The sequence below is a fragment of the Amphiura filiformis genome, chromosome 20 (assembly GCF_039555335.1).
Source record: "Amphiura filiformis chromosome 20, Afil_fr2py, whole genome shotgun sequence".
Taxonomy (NCBI): Eukaryota; Metazoa; Echinodermata; class Ophiuroidea; order Amphilepidida; family Amphiuridae; genus Amphiura; species Amphiura filiformis.
The window spans coordinates 1,054,070-1,075,817 of NC_092647.1; the positions used below are offsets into that span (position 1 = coordinate 1,054,070).

At 34.3% G+C, this 21,748-nt stretch overlaps 1 protein-coding gene across 1 annotated transcript in view; it reads left to right on the forward strand.

Annotated features, from left to right (window-relative positions):
- LOC140142990 (semaphorin-5B-like) overlaps positions 1–21,748 on the forward strand; it is a 404,016-nt gene that overhangs the window by 250,385 nt on the left and 131,883 nt on the right. Inside the window, 2 exon segments of the mRNA XM_072165019.1 lie at positions 3,365–3,467; positions 5,597–5,642. Of these exon segments, the coding sequence (XP_072021120.1) occupies positions 3,365–3,467; positions 5,597–5,642 (149 nt within the window).

A 21,748-nucleotide genomic window follows, 5' to 3' on the forward strand; every position in this document is an offset into this window, starting at 1 on the left:
TGTTTAAAAAAAAACCAAACAGCATATTGTTTTATGACAATGGATGACAATATGTGGATCCTGGGTTTCTTAATCAGAAGTCAGTTTAAACAAAATTCGTTCCCACAATACAATAGGCACAATACAATAAGCATATTGTATAACAAAGGAGCTGTATCATCCTCCTAGCTTTGTCTATTGTTATACTGATACACCATGGGCGAATTTCTCGACGGGTGGCTTAGCAATTGGCTTGTCTAGCCTCAAGGCTTAAGAGGTCGTAAGACCAGGCTTAACTGAAAACGTATTTCCCAAGCACGGCTACCATAGCCTCGAGGCTTCAAGTAGCCCGTGGGCCAGGCTTGTAGGATTAGCCCCAGGCTTCAGTAAAATTTGCATTTCTCGAAATCAGTCTTCTGTAGCCGTAGTCTACGCAAGCCTGTTAGACCAGGCTTACAGCGGCTTTTCTTGGCACTGCCTCAGAGCAGGTCTTAGGTCGTAAGCCTTGGTCTATTTCAATTTACAAATTATTTAAATTGTAACGCAAAGTTTATCTTTCATATTTTTGACGGTCTTTCAATTAAAATAAGTAAGCAGTCACAGAACTGAAGGGGGAGCTCTTGCCCCCCTGAAAAAAAGGTAAATTAGGCCTACTTATTATTTAACCTCATTATTTGGTCATTTTAACTTAAATAAATTGCATTTATCCCACCTTTGTACCATTGGCCTATATGTCACCAGCTTTAATACCTTAAATATGGCATTTGTACCATAATTGTTTTTTTCAATCCTACCTCCCCCCATGTCAAAAAAAGAAATCTTACAAACCCAAACAGCATGAACGATGCCTGCCCCTCATTTATTATGTTTGCCCTCGCTTTCCCCCACCCCACCCCCAAATGAAAATGTCTAGTTACGCCCCTGTGGGTAAGTAATTGTTCGATTTAGTTGAACATTTCAGCATTTTATTTTAGTGTTCATTTGAGTTAGTTGAATTTTTTTAAGTAGCTGTTGCTATCATAAGACCTACATCATCATCATCATCATCATCATCATCATTGCATCATCATCATCATCATCATCATCATCATCATCATCATCATCATCATCATCATCATCATCATCATCATGAAGACCTATATGATACCACCTGTCCCTATCCAATCCTTAATAGTTTGATACTCGTACTTTTCATAAGTAGGCCTATTTAAATATTATTTTGGAGTGCCTATATTATACCAGGTTGGACATCAATTTAATACAATAGAAGAAGGACAAAATTGGTAACGATATAGTAAATATTTGACACGAAACAATAATGCATGCAGTATTAAAACTGAATTTACGGATAAGATGAATATAATATTACTATATCTTCTACTTAAATAATTATAAATATTGTACCAACAGATAACTTCATGTGAGATCTGAGAAGACTACTGATATCAGCAGTAGATCGCACGTTGGTTGCTTTCCTTTTTAGGGGAATCACAGATTCCTTTCCATTAGGCTTACAGTTTTACCCTTTTTGGGATGCAAAGAAAGAATCACGAGTATAAAGCATAGACGTATCAGTCATACAAGTTGGACTCATAAAAAGTCAAGTGGAAAAAAAATAATACATAAAAGACACAAAACAGACACATTATTCTTGCATCAAGTTGTGTACGGTATAAGCCCAAGCACAAGACCGCTGGTCCAGGCTAGTCTTTGCGCCGGGAACATTGCGATAATGAGACGGCAACCTTGTTAGTACGGTAAACCGTGAGGACCACAGCTTATGTACATCTACCTCCAACAGCCTATACAATTAAGTCGCTGGTTGAAAGGGACGAGGTTGTCAAGCGTTAAGCCTACAAGGCCACTAAGACTAGGTTGAATTTATGTTGAAGAAATCCGCTAGAGTTAAGACTCGGGCTTCGAGAGCAGGCTAGGCTTAGTAGCCTCAAGGCCGCCTTAAGACTACGGCTTAATAAGACTCCTGTCGGGAAACTCGCCCCTAGTATCTTGTGAGAAGGAATGTCGGTCAACCTGACTTCTAGTAGAAAAACTTGAATCCACATACCGTAAAACCTTGTCTACAAGCATATAGAGTGCTACTGTAAAAACTAAATTAATCCAGGCGCCATTATGGAATTAGAGCAAATAAATTACAGATCCAAGCACATACAAACAAGTATTATTGTAAGACCAATCTATTAAATTGGCATATTTACGCATGTATCGTCAATAATTCAACTTTCATCAAACACACTATATATGCTTGTAGACGGGGTTTTACAGTATTGCGTCAATGTTATCCATTTTTATTCAGATACATTAATTTTGTGCTGTTGTTTTTGATGTAGCACATGGATTTTCAACAAAAATACAAAGGTCACTACATCACAAAACACTGTATTGCTGTAAGCCCAACTAAAGTAAACTTAAAGGGGCATTTTGTGATCCACAGCCTCATCCCCCCAATTTTCTCAAAAAAAGTTGAGATTTTTATATCACTGGAATACTCTGGCTACATAATGTTTATGTAAAAAATATTTCTTGCAGATTAATTCGTTTAGCAAAGATATCGCGAAATTTGAATTTCGTTCTGGTGCACCAGAACGAAATTACAACGTATTGTCTATGGAGCCGTGTAATAAACATAATCATGCATAACTCGCAAACGCAAAATCGGAATCAACTGAAACTTTTGGGAATATGCTTTTTTCGTGGATATGTACTGAAAAATATCATAAAAAGAGGATGCTAGGATCACGAAATACTCCTTTAATAATAAGTTAGAGTAAAATATAATGCAATTGTAATCCTCTCTATTAATACATATCCATTAGCATTATCTATTCTATTTTTTACTGTCAAAAATTGTATGAAACAAATTATTGTTGATCATATTATGGCAAATGTATATTGTGGTATTTTTACAAGACTTTTTGTTGAAAATGATTAATTTTGTACTTTTTGGTACATGATTAATGCATGTAGACACCCATAGTTTCACAAATTGTTGTTACTTGACCGGTTTACCAAAAAAGATTTTAAAATTTTGTGTCATGAAGATAAAGGTGTGCTGATGAACAAACCCATTTATTGTGAATATTTTGTCCTTTGCCCACAGACTCTCTAATGCAGGCTGCTATCTATCCATTGTACTGTTTCTGATGAATTATAGATTTTGAAAAATGCTTTAACCCCAAACTATATATTTTTTTCTGAATTAAAATGATTTATGTGCACTCAAAGGCTATACAATGAAATGGAAAATATATGTATTTATAAGTGTTTTATCCAAGTATTTATCAACATTATTTTGAGTTGTCATGGTAACTTATGGTATAATAAAATGTTTAATCAAATTTTTCTTTCTTTCTTTATTTTTCTGCAGATTTACGAGGAACGGGGATGAATATTTACAGTAAACGAGGGGTTATAGACTATTCCAAAATTGTTATTGATTACCATAATGACCAGCTATTAGTAGGAGCCAGGTGAGTTTCTCAAAATACCGTAAAAGTGGGAATTATTCCCGTTGATTTGTGCACGTTTTATACTTTTTAAAACTCATTTAAGCTAAATGTTAAACAAAATGTGGTCTTTCTAGAAAGAAATCTTGAAAGTGGTGCAAATTAAAATAAACAAATGTTTGAAAACATTGTTATGATGTGAAAAATGAATGGCACAAAAATTGCCGCTTTTTTACCAGTTCTGCTATGAAAATGGTTTATGCTGCTTGCATCTTTAAAATAGGCCTACTACTCAATTTTAACAATAATTTTGGTTTATCTTTGCACACCCTATATTTTATATTATTATGTTTCAATTATTCATGTTTCTGATATCAAAGTTAAATTCTTTTTAGAGTCACGTTAAAATATCCAATAATGTTAAGTACAAATCTTTGAAATACGGAGCTTCATAAATCAAGAGTTTCAATATTAATAAATGTCAACTGAATACTTTCTTGGTAAATGTGAATAAAAATATGATAATCGCATTCTGTCGTCAATAACGTCAATAAGGCCAAAAAAAAAAAGATGTTTGCTTGCCCTCAACCGACCGACCCTAATTTTGGAAATCAGAAAAAGGTGTTTTTTCTATTTACTGTACAAAAGAATACCGACCCTAATTTTGGAAATTCCTGAAAATTCTTTTTTTTCTTTTCAAATTTTTGCATTCTGAAGATGTAAAAAAAAATGTATTTTAGAGTTTTTGTTCAACATTTTAGTTGTTTTGTAATGTTAGTTGATTCATTTTGACACCTAAATTGTCTGATTTTTCATATTTTGAGCCTTAATTAATTACAAACAGTAGAGTTTGTTAGTAATTAAAAAAAAAAAAAAAGAAATCCCGACCGACCGATTCCAATTGTTAAAATTCAATTGAGGGCAAGCAAACTATTTTTTTTTTTTTTCCTAAGGTGGATAGAAACAGCCCAATATCATAAAGATACACTGACAAAACTGTTGTGTAATATGTTACAAAGTAATGTTTACTATAAAAACTTAAGCATCTATTGTTTGAAAAGTATAGTATACAGGGATGTAAATTTTCTGTATTTTTACAGAATTCAGGTTTTTTTGTAGTCCAGATTTACGCACTTTTATTTTCAGCCCATTTTGGGGCTTTTTAGCCAAAATTTACATTCTCAAATTTTCAGTATTTTTTCTTCAGGGTTACTTACATCCCTGAGTGTAAATATTTGCTTAAAGTTGTGTAAAAATTTCACAACCTGAGTAAAAAATACATAATAGTTGGTTAGCTTTGTAATAGTAAACTGCATTGTGTAAAAATTTAAACAGTTTTTGACAGTGGTAATTATGAGAAACAGTTTAGTATCTTACCAATCTCTACAAAGGTGTTCAGAATTGTACATTTTTATGACCATATTTGGAATCAGCATGAAAATTGCATTAAAATGAGTACAAATAAGCCTAGTGTTGATTCAGTGGTTCTTGAGATAGCTCTTAATATTTTGAGATAATATGTCAAAACTTAAGTTAAAGCCTATTGCTAGCATGCAGAGCATTAATGTTCCAAAAAAGCTGATACATGTGCGATTATGGACGTTTATTGCTGTGGATGTTTCTCCCCCTTGATTGTTGTAAATTACCATCTATGTACTGTCAAGTAATCTGCAGGCTACTGTGTATAATTACTATCTGTGTTGTATATGTCACGTATCGGTTGTGACCATGAAAGGCCTAGCTACGCTGATATTGACAGCCACTGAATGCAATGCCCATTATAGGAATCATATGAATTGCGCTTTTTATTTTGCTCCAATATGCGGCAGGTCTGAGAGTTATTAAAATGGAATTATAAAAGACCTATATAATGGTTTGATAAAGAAAACTTGCAAAATGGAAAATTTAATAATAAATGTTCACCGTTTGGAGATTTTTATATTGAAATTATAATGGTCATATGTAACGCCAAGTCGCCCAGGATTTTATGAAGGTAAATTGAAATTTCAAAAGCTAGCAAATGTAATTTTATGAGTGGTAAAATCATAGTGTTGAGATCAACAAATTTAAGAGAATTATTGGGGTCATAATTTTTAAACAATAAAAATTAATTTGATGTACAATTTGATTATGTTTCATTTCTTTTCTTTCAGGGATTTATTATTACAACTTGACTTGGACAATCTCAATGAAATTCAGGTAGGTCAAAGGTCAAATGTCATTAGTCTCAACCCAAGTACCTAGTTCTGTAATTTTCAATTACTGTACAGATTGACAGTTGCCGGTTGAAGATATGGAACCATTTTTGGGAGGAGGCTAGTGATTTTGTACATTTAATGTATTTTCTCATGTCCCAACTTTCAGTGAATAGACCTTGGTGACAAAATAATCTGCCAATCATATATATATGGTCGCATGTCATAAGGTGGGCATGCAAAAAGGGTGGCGGTGTTACATTTTTCCGAATGGAGTCGCCTATAAAATACTATAACCTCACCACCCCTTGGCCTATTGAGCTGGTTGATACATCATTTTATAGCTGAAAAATGAGTCTATGGCTGTGTGAAGTTTCATTGATATAGGAATTCAAATAACAGAATAACAGCAGCTCAAAACTGAAAACTCAGGGGTGGCGGCTCAGGTGGTTGAGGCTCAGGTGGTTGAGGGCAATGTATTAGCATAGGAAAATGTAAGATTTCTGTAGTGTTGGTTTGAATTTAATATCATAACCCCTTGTCATATGGAGCTCTTCAATGTCTCATTTTAGAGCCAATTACTTAAAGAAACAGGATTTTCTTCAAAATGGATGAATTTCATATTCCACATTAGCTTCTCATTACATTTTCTACCACGGGTTGCCTCTAAATGCACAGAAGTCAATGCAGTCACCTGCAAAAGCTGCAAAGGTCCACATCTCCTTTAATATTCACAGTATCATGATAAATGTATACATTTTCTGAAAGGAAATTGCACAAGGAAACTAATTTTTGCATTTTAAAAATGGTAGGAAGTAGTTTGGGGAAAATATGAATGATTAATTAAAATTAAATTCAAAAATATCAACATTTTTTGGCGCACCCTGTATATCGTGAATGTGATTACATAATTTTTTTTAAAGGGTGAGACTGATGCATCACTATGTTGTGAACATATCCTGGCACATTGGACAAAATCCTACTTCAGACATTTGTTGTGTGGTATTTTATGTGAAGAAGGTCCAATTTGAGAAAAACGGATTTGAAAATTCAGATTTACATTGCCGCCTATACACTAATTAATCATTAATTGGGCAATTATGCCAAAACGAAAAGTATTTTTTAAAACTAAAAATCGGTATGAATGATTAGAGGGTACCATTGCCTACAACATATCAAAAAATACTTTTTTTGTCAATTTTGACCATGCAACAGAAATTACACCACCTTATGACATGCGACCATATGATAACATTTTATTTCAACGCCACTTGATTTGCAAGCAAATATGTTATTATGTCACTAAATATGGAAGTGGGCGGGATGCTTCAAGACAGAATGGGGGCAAGCAATTACAGAATGGGGACAAATGTTGTGCTAATCTAGGTTACAGTATAATTGAAGAATTGGGCCTCCTTGCCCTCTCCCAATCATGCAAAACAATCCGATACCGACTTGAAGTATTGGATTAATTTTATTTGTAAAATGATAAGAGGTATAATCGGCGGATAACAACAGCTCAGTGTCGTATCATTAGAAAGCGTAGGTATGTATTTCTCCAATCATGCATGCAAACATGTTGTATCATGTGCATAAAACCCTTTCCATACAAACATAACATTGATACATTATAGTTTGATATTTTGCCCACAAATTTGTAAGAAATTTTACTTCAATGGACATTTTTTTAAACTGATATGAAAAACATGCCTAGTTTGTTGTGCAATTTTAGAAATAGTCATAATTATGGCTGTTGTAGAGAAAATAAAGGAATTTGTTTTATTTTTAAAATGAGATTTGAGATTCAAAATTTGTGTGCAAACAAGGTTTTGAAATCATCTCTGTATTCCCAAATGTACCACTCAATAGTGCACGCCCCATATACACATAAACCGCTTTTGGCGTAGAAGTATTTTTCTCAATAAGAAATACAACCCAGATGTATACCAGAAAAGGTTCCATCTTTAAAATGACATAAAATGGTTTCTTGAAATAAGAAGGAATTTTCAAAATCCTCAATCGGCTAGATTTTTGATGGGAAGTCAGTCAGGCACAAATGTGGAATGTGTTTTATATTTGTATGTGAAACCTTTGCCCCCTTACTTGAAGCTAAAACTCTTCCCCCTTTTGCGTAAACTCTTTTAACTTAAACTCCACTTTTGCTGCTCGATATGAAATGTATAGCTAAACAAAACACCAATAAAATGAGAAAATTCAATTAACGATGATTGCCCAGGTCTTAATTAGATTCCGCTTGTTATATGAAACCCCCATGACTAATACATTTGAGTAAAGTATTTCTATTAAAAGAAAAAACATTTATAAAAATGCACATTTTATGCTTCAAGATACTACTACTACGGTATGCCTCTTATACCAAGAAACATATTACGGTGCCCTTTTTTGCGATGTGAAATGGCTCCCAAAAGACCAAAACCTGACGATCAAATTTCTCTCTAAGTCTGGGCAGCCCTTAAGCCTCAATACTTTGCATTACATAGTATAAAGCATGGTATTTTGTGTATACATAGCTCAAAACATATGCCATGCAGGCATACATTCTGGACAAGGAGAAGCAAAAAAATGTTTGCAATTGCAGAGTTATTTTTCAGGTTTGAAATATAACCCAGGCATGATTACATTAGGAGAGGAAGAAGGGCTTGGAGGTGGAGAATTTCAGCGTACACAGTTAGAGTTCTGTGGAATTTATATATACATCGCTGAGAGAAAAATAGCTAGCAGGGGGAGAAATATCGAATTCATGTCATAAATGCGTTGGGGTAAACTTGATGTTAGATACCTTGAATTGGCAATGAGGCTTTCTGAATTTTTTTTTTTGTTAAGGCTGATAAAAGCAGTTGCTTGTTGATCATACGTAAATTTTGGCATCTTCAGAATTGAATAGAGACAGACATTTTTGCTTTTATAATGTTGAAAATGGCAAAATGGAATGGCATGACAATGCTGTCAAACAACACATGTGGAATTGCAAAACTAGACATGCTGTTTCATACTATTCAAAATGGATGAAAAAAAGGAAGCAAAATTTTAAAAAGTTTTATGGGTCAAAGGTATATTCTTTGGCTCCTGTAACATTTAGAAAAAAATGCTCCTGTTAACATTACATTAAAAAAAATGTTAACAAATGCAGAACTTAAGGTTAGCAACTATTTTAAACTGTTGTGATTTGATAGTTCACAGCATCTTGCGAATGGTAGTGAGCTTTGCCAAAAATTGCATTGATCATTTCATAGCGAGTGTGTAGAAGAATTCAAATATCACATATATACTTTTGTAGGTCCTGTGGTTCTTGAGTTATGTTGTAAAGAGGGCTGAAACTACAACACTTTTGTAAAACGTACATAACTCATTAACAACAATAAATCAAGCAAGTTTTCAAAGTATATGATTTGTAGAAGGAACTTTTGTAAAATATGTGTTATTTTTGAACAATATTTTGATTTAGATAATGAAAATCAATTTTTTTTGGCTGCTTCGACCAACAATACATCATCTACCCTTAACATGCCTTACTTTACCTATCCTCCTCCAATTTCTTTTAAAGTAGGTTCAAAAGCTATGTATACAGAAGCAGGTTTGGGAACAGAATAAAAACTAGAAGGCTATATATTTGTACACAAATACGGCTATACCCGCATGTTATCGGTTAACACAAACTTACAGTCCTTATTTGCTGAGGACTTAGGTTGCTGTTGTCAGTCTCTCAAATTTACAGTGAAGCTATGCAATTTGATGGATTGAAATTCACAATACGCAATTTGATTAGGGGAAAGCTATTCCAGAGGGAGTGTGTAAATTAAATAGAACAGCCATTTCAGAGGGAGTATGTAAATCAAATGGAACAGCTATTTTGGGACCATTTCAGAGAGAGTATGTAAATTAAATGGAACAGCCAAAGGTATGTAATTTAAATGGAAGTTCAGTCTTAACGCTTCACACATAGTATTTCCAATCACCATATATAATTATTATAATACGCTATTGCAATTCACAATATGCAATTTGATTAGGGAAAGCTATTCCAGAGGGAGTATGTAAATTAAATGGAACAGCCATTTCAGAGGGAGTATGTAAATTAAATGGAACAGCCTATTTTGTGGCCGCTCCAGAGGGAGTATGTAAATTAAATAGAACAGCCAATGGGTATGTAATTTAACTGGAACAGCCGTAACGTTTATGTTATCTATATTATAATTACGCTATTGTCTGTGAATTTGTTTAGTCCTACGTGTATGGGGTGGGATGGGATGGGTGTTATTAACAATATAATTCTCAGGTGCAATCTGTGTACAAACTCTGAGCCCTGAAGCTGCTTTATTTGATGATAAACGGACGGCCCTTTTTTTAACATTTGGGGCCCTGGGGCCCATAATATTTGACTTATGAGGCTCATGTATATATGTTGAAGTATAATTCTCAAGTGCTATCAGTAGACTCAAGCTGGGCACTGTAGCTGCTTTATTTACTGAGTAACGGCTGGCCCTATGTTTTAGCGTTTTGGGCCCTGGGGCCAATGGTGTGACATATGGGGCTCATATGTACATATAAGAATATTCTCAGGTGTAATCTGTATACAAACTCTGAGTTCTAAAGTTGCTTCATTTGATGAAAAACGGCCGGGCCTTTGCTTTAACATTTGGGGCCCGGGGCCCATAATATTTGACTTATGGGGCTTATGTGCGTATGTTGAAATATAATTCTCAAGTGCTATCAGCAGACTCAAGCTGGACATTGTAGCTGCTTTCTTTATTGAATAACGACCGGCCGTATGTTTTAGCTTTTGGGGCCCTGGGGCCCATATTATGTGACGATGGGGTCTCATATATACATATAACAATATAATGCTAAAGACCTATTAGTGTACCAAATCTGAACCCTGTAGCTCCTTTATTTGCTGAGAAACGACCGGCCCTTTGTTTTAACATTTGGGCCTCTGGGGCCCCTAGACTTAATTAAACATCTGGGGCCAAAATGGGCAAAAGGCAATTTTCAACTTAGGGCCCATACATGTGCCACATAAATGAGCTAAAGTGCCCTTGTAGCTTTATAGCTAGCCTTGTCAATCTGTTGCCCCTTATTTTAACATTTGGGGCCCTGGGGCCCATAATATATAACATGTGGGGCTTATGTATACTTGTATATATAGAGTACCACTGGATCTATCAGTGAACTAACTCAGGGCCCTGAGGCTGCTTCATTTAATGAGAAACAGCATGCTTTGTATTTTTACATTTGGGCCCCTGGGGCCCGTGACCTTTGACCTCTGGGGCCAAGATGTGCAAATGATAAATCTACGGGGTAGGGCCCATAAGTGTACCACATAAGGGCCTTGGGGCCCTTGTAGTTTTAGCGCTAGCCCTGTCAATCTGTTGCCCCTTATTTTAACATTTGGGGCCCTGGGGCCCATAATATATGACATGTGGGGCTCATGTATACTTGTATATATAGAGTATACCCCTGGGGCTATCATTATACCAACTCAGGGCCCTGAGGCTGCTTCATTTGATGAGAAACGGCATGCTTTGTATTTTTACATTTGGGCCCCTGGGGCCCGTGACCTTTGACCTCTGGAGCCAAGATGGGCAAAGGATAAATCTACGGGGTAGGGCCCATAAGTGCGCCATATATGGGCCCTGTGGCCCTTGTAGTTTTAGCGCTAGCCTTGACAGAATGATGTGTTTGATGGAGGAGGAAAAGGAGAAGGAGAAGAAACCATAGAATGGCAATATACCCGTTCATGCTTCGCATACGGGTATAAGTACACATTCATGAAAACATAACATGTAATGTTTGCCGTTCATTTGCTTGCAGTCACTTAATCCAGGATAAAATGAAGTTGACAATCGGCTCAAAACAATAAAGTCACTAACTTGCCTCGGGAAACGACACAATGGTGTAATAATGGGCTATTGTCTAAGAAATATGTTGCTATGGGCAACAAAACATAAACTTTGAGAAAATGGTTTTAAACTTTTTATTAACAAACTGGTTTGATGTTGGTATCGCTAAAGAGGTTAATTTATAAGGTGGTTTAATTTAACGAAAAGTTTTGCATCATGATATTGAAATAGAAGGTGACATGAACATTTTAAATGTTAAACTATTTTGTGCTGACCCATTAACTTCTTTACTCATTTCGTTCTAATATTTAAAGTGCAGATGCCAGATCATTTAAAGTTGTGAATCTTTTATATAAAGTTAAGATTCAGATCACTTTCTAATTGTTTCAAGTATATGGGTGTAATAGAGTATGGGCCACCCATTTTTTGTAAGCTTTATTTTTTTGGAAATTGTTCACATTGAAGTAGCTTATAAACACATTTGCAAAGTTCTAAAAGTTATAGAATGATTAAAGTTGCTGTAACTATTACCAAAGCGGGGATTTCAAGTGCCTGACCGGGGTTTAACCTGATCTTGAATTCAGCTTAAAGCACTGTCAGCAAACCAGAGGGACGGCTTATGGGATTTTAAACCTAGCTGATTTAAGCCTAACCTTAGCACATGACTTTTATTTTATCCGATTCTGTTGAACAACGAACAATGAGTCAGAGATTTCCCAAACTTTGTTTCTCTTCTCAAAACTATTTTCTTGTGTGTTCATCGGGCTATTCCTTGTAAAATCCATGCTACCCCTATGGAAGATTTTGGAAATATCGTCCACAGTGGGAGTATGAATTTCAAATGGAATGAACACATTAGGCAGCTCTTTGAATTTCATACACCTTCTGAGAAAGAGATTCAACCTTAATCTTCCACAGAGGGAGGGTGAGTGTCAAATGGAGCTGCCTAATGCATTCATTCCATTTGAAATTCATACTCCCGCTGTGGAAGAATGGTAGTGGGGTGAATTTTAAATGGAATGGCCCATTATAATGTTCAATCTGCACTAAAATTCACACAAAATGATTTTATATAAGATAAATCCCAATAATATAGTTAGACCAAAATCACAACTGAAAATATTTGATCACGTAGTACTCATTTTCAAAATATGCCTTTAATTATGCTAAAAAAAATGACCGTTGATGTGCTATTCCCATGTTACCCACGACTTGTGATGTTGTATACATAGCACCTGAGCCCATGACCTGATGTACTCTATAGCCTATATAACATGGTGTGAGCTATGCTGATCTAAATTTATAACATTCATGAGTGCAACAATTAATATATGCATCATTTGATCTTATAGCGGCATGATTAAAGACGATACTGTTATCAATCTAAGATGATATAATGTTTAAGCTTCTACCGATTACCATCATTCATTCAATTAATTATATTAATTATACTCTAAAATGGCCTAGTTTTCTTACATTTTTCATGATCCAAATTTTGAAAGGTTTTCAATTGCAATATTCAGTTTGAAGAGATTTTGTGTAGGTATTGCAGACAGCTGAAATTGGTGAATATTTTTTCAATAAAAAAATTGACACTAAACATCATACGGTTTTATTCTGCGATAGGATATTGTTTCGAAGGAGTTGAGTGATTATTTCCAGGAATTTGTTGTCACATATAATGAGTTAACATAATGCATTTCATATTTTATTCATTAAGCTTATATGATTTGATTTTACACAAATTTTATTAACCTTGAACATGTTATCATAAGCTTCAATCATTCTTCAATTTGCATAATTTTCTTCATATAATATCATTATTTTGTAAAATAAAATGGACCAGAAGGGGTTAAAAAGATCTTTATAGTGCAGATAGGAAAATAAGAAATTGTGGAATATGTGATGGGGATTGGGTTTGACACGGGTATGATGAAAGCGATGATGAAATTGAAATTCAAGCCGAAGATCAATAATTTTAACCACATGAGTACTACCTGCTGATTGGTTCAAGACAACTGTTGTGATTTATTGAGCCAATCAGCAACATGGTAAGAATGGTGGTAGAACTATAGAGGCTTAACCCTGTATGAGCACTATCTGCTGATTGGTTACAAGTAGACTATTATGATTTATTGAACCAATCAGCAACATGGTAAGAATAGTGGTAGGGCTGAAAAGGTTTATCAGCTTGAGTAAAATATGTTGAAGTTGTACATTGCAATTTTGGTGCTTTGAAAATAAAAATTTTGAAAAATTTGTACATATTTGGCAAAAGCTGGCAACTTTTTGAGAAAAAATACTTCATTTGGCATGCATACTCAATTTCTAGAGTGTGAAAATGGGATGTAAGGCATCTTTTTGGCATAGTAAGCTTGATATGTCATGTTAGAAGATGCTCAACTTTAGTGTATAAAAAGCCATCCCTTTTGCAATACAACATTTTAAGCCTTTTATGCAAAAACAAGTTTTATAAAGCATTCCTGTTACATGCAGATTTAGATTAAGTTGCTGTTTATTATTCATGTAGAACGATGGACTTTGATTCTTTCCTATGATGAAAGTGGGAACAGATATTCCCACGTCGTCGTCATCGGAATAAAGGCACGAGATGCAACACAAGTAGTACCATATCCTTGCGGAAAAATGTGCAAGGTTATCGGGGCAAAAGTACGATGCTTGCATTATTCATTGGAAAACACTAAAGAGACCCAGGAGTTGTAAGAAGACAGGTTAAAAGAAATCTCTAGGTTTTTAGTGATGTCTAGTTGTCAAATTTCTGTAAGGAATATGAGGTACTAGTGAGGGTTTTGTTGTTGTTGTACTATGATTTTTTTTACATCAAAGCTGGGAATAAATGGTAGAATTTTACTTAAAAGTGATGAAGTGTTTTAATGTTAAGTAAGCAAGTTTAAAATTGATTATTTTCATTTTCTTTTTGATGTAAATATTAATTCAATATTGTAGTAATAACTTATGTTACAAGGAAAATGGGGATAATGTGATGCTCTTTTGCAGTTTTTAGCAATAATGGAAAATGTGAGAGAGTGTATTTCACTATTTGGCTTTTTAGACACTGTTCAATTAAAATGCAAAAACAAATTTTTCATTCAAAAATGTTATTCTTCCTTGTAATTTTAATGCAATGATTAATTTCACTAATGGTGTATGAACGTATGATACAGACACAATATGCCCTTTTGACCAAACCGTTTCTAGCAGATAGAGTGAAAATGCATTCCGCTTTATTGATACAATGAAAAGTGCCGGAACCAAATTTCTCATAAAAAATTGTATTTTGCCAGTATGATATAGAGTACAAAATTGTGGCATATCTAATTTGATTAAATACTGATATTAGCCTAGATATTAACCTATAGCCTATCAATTAGTCATTGAATTCCTGACATAATGAAACTATGCTGCCCTTTGTCGATGAGAATCGGTTTTTATTAATTTGAAAGAAGGATAACTTCTTAAATTTGACCTCTTTTATTGAATGAGAAGGAGTTTTTGTTTGTCTACTGAAGAAAGCAGGGTGTGAAGGGCAGTTTAATGGTAGCAAAACCTTTTTTATTAGCTATATCACAAGCAATTACATTAAGCACATGTTCTAATTTACCATCTTTGAAATCAATCTTATTTCTTAATCCCACATTCTTCTGTATATCCAAGATAAAATAGTTTCTGTTCATTCTTGACCTAAAACACACACAGAATTTGTGCAATTACCTATTTTTATGTCCCAAAAATGACTGATTGTAGCATGTAAGCTTTATCCATCTATTGTTGACCAGACCATGGTGAACTGTACTGCATAGGTCACGTCAAATGGCAACAATTGTCCTGGTCTATTTTAAGTTACTTTTTAAACAAAAAATGTAAGCTAAAAAGAACAAAAATGGGTAGAGAACTGTATAAATACTTGTCCAGGGAGTGTTAGCAAGTCTAACTTCGGGTGAAATTAAGTTTCTAATAAATCTTCAGCTCAGCGTTGGACTGATTGTGGAATTTCAACACCTTGACCGTTGTTTGCAAATAAACTTGATAATGAGCGCATTCATCGCAGGTGTTTGAAGTAAACTTTTTGTTTATATATGTATTATAGCACTGTTCTTTCTTGTTATTTAAATTGTGTTAGAAACTGACATATTTGACATTGTTCTGTGCCTTTAAATTGAACTTGCATAAAATGGGGTAAAGGGGTTACCTTTGGATTAGGGCATTTTGAAAGTTTTAGGGTAAGAATGGCTGCCGGATGTCATTTACAGATTGTGACAATATAAAATGCAGAAATTTCTATAAGGCAGCTATTTCAGATTCTGTCTCTAATGCCTCAATACATACTGCCACCTGAAGAGTTGAAGGTATCTGGATTTAGGGGTGAAGTAATCACTGTTCTAATAAACTTGCTCCAAATGCACATAATTATTATGAAAGGGGAGTAATTTTTAGGATACCCGTTTAGGATGTTGGGATGGAATAAATATAAATTATAGTGGGATACTCTGTGTTTTAAATCAATCCTAGGAACAAACAAACAAACAAACAAGAAAACAAGCAAGTAAAATCTTGGCCAATTCAAAAATAATGTCCCAAAATGCCAAAATTGCAGTATTCCTTGGGTAACAATCACTTATTCCCCTCAACTGAATGCCTTTATCATGCTTGCACCAAACAAAAGCAGATTTTTGACATTGCCAAATTGGTTTTTGTATTCTTCTGTTCCTTCATTATAATTTAACACAAAGGGGACTGTAAGACATTGTTGTCATAGAAGATAGTGTTGTAGAAAAGAATTTGTGTAGTTGAATGAGCCAATTACAGCATTCATACAATCTAATTTTATGCTAGAATAATTTGAATTATTTACTGTAGGTACCAACAAAGAGATATATAGCAACTGTACAAAATGTAATTGATGAATTGCCAAACTAAGCGTTCAGAAAAGGGGCAAAACACAAATAAAGTGCAAAATGCTCATCATAATGGTGACATGAAATATGACATCTTCTCCACACAGTTAATTATAATTCATAGCAGTCAATCAATCATTCTCTGGTATTGTTGGTCGAAGCAGCCAAAAAATTGATTTTCATTATCTAAATCAATATATTATTAAAAAATAACACTTTCATATTTTGCAGAACTGTATTTTACAAATCATATACTTTGAAAACTTGCTTGATTTATTATTGTTAATGAGTTATGTACATTTTACAAAAGTGTTGTTGTTTCAACCCTCTTTGCAACATAACTGAAGAACAGAAGTATATCTGTGATATTCAAATTTTTCTACACCCTCGCTATGAAATGAACAATGCAGTTTTTGCCAAAGCTCACTACCATTTGCAAGATGCTCTGAACTATCAAATCGTAACAGTTTAAAATAGTTGCTAACCTTAAATGCTCTTAAATGAAGCTTTAATTGATCATGCCGGAGAAAGCCAGGCAGTGGCAGGAACATCAAGGTTGTCCGAATTTGCCCATATTTGGTGTAGTAGGGGTGTTTAATGAAACATTCTCACTGAAACTTTATCAGGATTCTGACCCCCCTTGTTAAGGGTTTATAGCCCTTATTTGTTTTGGTACAATCTACACCCTTAAAAATGGATGAATTTTTCCTGAATTTAAGCCAATTTTGTATTCTAATTTTTTCACAAGTGGTTGAAGTTATTTAAGTAAATTAAGTATTTGTAGGAAACATCTACCCCGGGCATTACAGGGAACAATTGACATTCAACCAACCCCTATCATTTGGCTCTAGGGGGTATCTAAACATACCCCCCTCAAAATGTCTTAAAAAAATGGAATTTTTAGTTGATGAATTCAAATGCAAATATAAAAAATATACATCAAAATTTTGAATTTTTGTTGGTGTCACTAGAGTGACCCAACATGTGGCTGTGAGAAACAAATTAGAATATCTTGGGGCGGTGTTGCTTTTTTTAGAAAATACAGTGTTTCTATGTGGTATTTTTAGCAATATTGTAATATTAATGAAATATGTGATTATTTCAACTAAATACTTTATTTAGAGCTGGTTATTAAGTTGTGTAATGTTTTAAACTTTAATATAATGGATAACAAAAGCAAAATGTTACTAAAATTGTAATACAAAAATTATTACCTCATTATACCTCATTCATTCTAGTGAACATTATAGCTAACAAATAATAATTCAAGCAACCCCTATCATTTGGCCTCCCTCAGAACTTCTTTAAAATTTTCATTTTTATTAAATGAATTCACAAGCATTCTATATAATAGAATATACATCCAAATTTTGTTCTGTTTTGATCTTCCTCCAAATGAACCAACCTTAGGCTGTAGGCCTAATCTGTGGGAAACAAATCGGATTATCTTTGGATGGTGTTGCTTGGTTTAATAGAAAATTCAGTGTTTCTATATGGTATTTTAGCAAGATCACAAAACTGAAAATCTCCGTTAAGGAAGCACATGTCTTTTAAGGTATTTCTTCATTACAAAGTTGACTAAAGTTACCAAGCTGATAATAAATGGAAAAATAAACATTATACTAAACCTTTAAAATGTAGATGTTTCTATATCTCATTTGATTAAACAATCATAAAGCTGAAAGATATCGTATGTCTTTCATGCATTATGCCATGTTGCATGTATACTAAAATCGAATGAACATGATGTATGCCAGAATCTTATGCAAGAATAGTATCATAAGAATAAATATTCTTATGTAGTTCTTGAGGTTCATTTGCTTCAGCAACAAGTGTCAACATTATTTTCGAGTTGACTTGACATCTAAAGATCTTGTTTGGAGCTGAAAGTACAAAGTTACATTCCTCTAAGCCATCTACAAATTGTCACAGCGTAGATTGGCTGTGCACTTATTTGCTTTGTTTCAAAATATCACAATCAGCCTATAGATAATAATTATAATGTAAGAAAACATATTGTTACCTCTTACTGGTGTTTGAAATACAATTATCGTGGCATTGTTGAAAATGTCTATTAACAAGTTACAAAGTAACCACTAAAGAAAATAACAAAGCAGGATACTCGCAATATTTGGGTATCTCAAATGGAAATCTGTCACTTTTTGTTGGACATTGCAAATAAGACAAGATTCTTGGATTTTACTCTCAATCGTCCATTGATATTTCTGATACTGATAATCATGATAATATAGAACAACTCATCCCAACTTATCCAATATTTTATTGAAAAGTATACCATTTTATAACTCACATATTTCAAGCACAATCTAAGTATTCCAGCCAGAATAGATACTTTGATTCAATCATATACATCAAACATGTTTTACTTCTCAAGTATTTATGATGTCTTGCTGTAATATTATTTCCAGTTCAAAGATGCATGCAAAAGCATTCAAAGATCACTTTATGACTGTGCAAGTTATCTATAGGTTATTTTATTCTCAGGAACAAATAACACAACATGTCTGATATCATGATGTTCCAAGAAGTTTGCTTTTTAATAAACAAAATATGTATTGGTACCAATCGCTTTGATACAGCCTGTATATCTCGCATGTAAACGTAGGCCTATGAATTACATTCCAGACAGATGTCCAAAAAATACATTTCTAACATTTGACCTCTGCATGACCTTTGACCTGACCCGTGTAAAATGTTCCCCTGGTCATGAGATTTGTTGTCACTGAGTTTGAGCCCCATACACCTTATAGATGTCCAGAAAAAGCAATTATAAGATTTGACCCCAGATAACCTTTGACCTGACCCCTGCAAAGTGTTCCAAAATATTCCCCTGGTCATTCAGTTTGTTGTCACAGAGTTTGAGTCCCGTACCCCTTACAGATGTACAGAAAATGCATTTCTAAAATTTGACCTCTGCATTAGACTGCATGACCTTTGACCTGACCCCTGTAAATTGTTCCCCTGGTCATGAGATTTGTTGTCAACGAGTTTGAGCCCCATACCCCATACGGATGTCGACATAATGCAATTGTAAGATTTTACCCCCTTAATGACCTTTGACCCCAATTCTTTGTACAACCTTTAGACATTGGCTAAATCCGATGCAGGTATGCAAGTGACGCCATTGTGTTATGTAATTTGTGGAAGAAGCATTTTTAGTGAAAATCACATTTTGGCCATAATGACCTTTGGATGACCTTTGACCCCGAGTTGGTCATGTAACATTTGTGCCCCCACCCATTGGTCCTTGTGACCAAATATGCTTACATTGACCTAAGGCATATTGCTATGATGGCTCGTTACAAGTTTGACAGAAGAAAGAAAGAAGAACTGACCAAAACCAGTACAATCGCAAATTGGAAATTTGCGATTGTAATAATTGAATAAAATCCTGGTTTGATTTAGCGAATACTTCAGGATTATTTATAAGGCAGTTGCAGTTCAAGCAGTATAGCATGAAATTGACGATCATAAAAGACCATTATCTACCCCAGCTACTAGAAAGGCCTACTGGAACTACATCCTATGGCTGAGATTTGTGGGCACTTGCAGTATAGTGTTTCTAGAATATTTATTTGTGAATGTAAACTGTGATCCAATTTATTTTAAATGATTAACTTACTCCTTTATAGACTCTTGTGATTTATGTTAGTTATCAGCTATTATCACAGTAGCCAACTAGGGCGAATTTCTCGACGGGTGGCTTAGCAATTGGCTTGTCTAGCCTCAAGGCTTAAGAGGTCGTAAGACCAGGCTTAACTGAAAACGCATTTCAAGCACGGCTACCATAGCCTCGAGGCTTCGTTAGCCCGTGGGCCAGGCTTGTAGGATTAGCCCCAGGCTTCAGTAAAATTTGCATTTCTCGAAATCAGTCTTCTGTAGCCGTAGTCTCACGCAAGCCTGTTAGACCAGGCTTACAGCGGCTTTTCTTGGCCCTGCCTCAGAGCAGGTCTTAGGTCGTAAGCCTTGGTCTATTTCAATTTACAAATTATTTAAATTGTAACGCAAAGTTTATCTTTCATATTTTTGACGGTCTTTCAATTAACATGAGTACCCAGACGAGACGTTTTCGACATCATTCGCAAAATGTTATAAAAGGTTGTCAGAAAACGCGTTTAAATGTCGGGTTATATAAAGGGTATATTAAGAGTATAAAACGTTTTCATAACCTTAAAAAGCATTTTTGATAATCTACTGCTCAGCAAACAAAAATGTTTTACAGAAAACGTTTAAATATCGGGTTATATAAAGGGTATAAAAACGTTTTAATAACATCCCAAAAACATTCTTGAAAACTTGATACAAAACATTCTAAACAGAATGTTATTTTGGGGTTGAAAAAATATTTTGCGAAAAGTGTTTGCCCAAAATATTTGCAATAAAGTATTAAAAACGTTTTAATGACCTTTATATAACCCGACATTTAAATATAAATGTTATTAAAAGGTTTTGAAAAAATCATTTTAAGAACATTTCTGTGTTTGATCAATTCAAATGTTTTAACATAATGTTATTTAAGTATTGACAAAATATTTGGCAAAAATGTTTGCAAAAATAGTTTAAAATAACATTTTTTGAAAACATTTAAAAATATTGTTGTAGTGTGTTTTCATACAAAACGTTTTAAAACGTTATCATGACCTTTATATAACCCGACATTTTAATGTTATTAAAACGTTTTTACCTAAACCAAAAGCCAAAATATAACTTATTTAAAACGTTTTTGTGTTTGCTGGGTAAGCAGTCAGCGTAACTAGGGGGGCGGGGGAGCTCTTGCCCCCCATGAAAAAGGTAAATTAGGCCCACTTCTAAGAGTTATTAACTAACCTCATTATTTGGTCATTTTAACCTTAAAACTCAAATTTTGTTCAATCCCACCTCCCCCCATGTCAAAAAAAGAAATCTACGCCAATGTTCCGGGACAGATTCCAAGCAGATCCCATAACTCCTCAGACCCACTCCACCCCTTACAAACCCAAACAGCATGAACGATGCCTGCCCCTCATTTATTATGTTTGCCCCCGCTTTCCCCCCCGCTTTCACGCCACCGTGGGTAAGTAATTGTTCGATTTAGTTGAACATTTCAGCATTTTATTTTTGTGTTCATTTGAGTTAGTTGAATTTTTTTAAGTAGCTGTTGCTATCATAAGACCTACTCATTTTGAATGATGTTTTTTCTAACAACGAATATAATTTAAAAAATAAATCTTTCATCATCATCATGATCATCATCATAATCATCATCATCATCATCATCATTATCATCATCATCATCATCATCATCATCATCATCATCATCATCATCATCATCA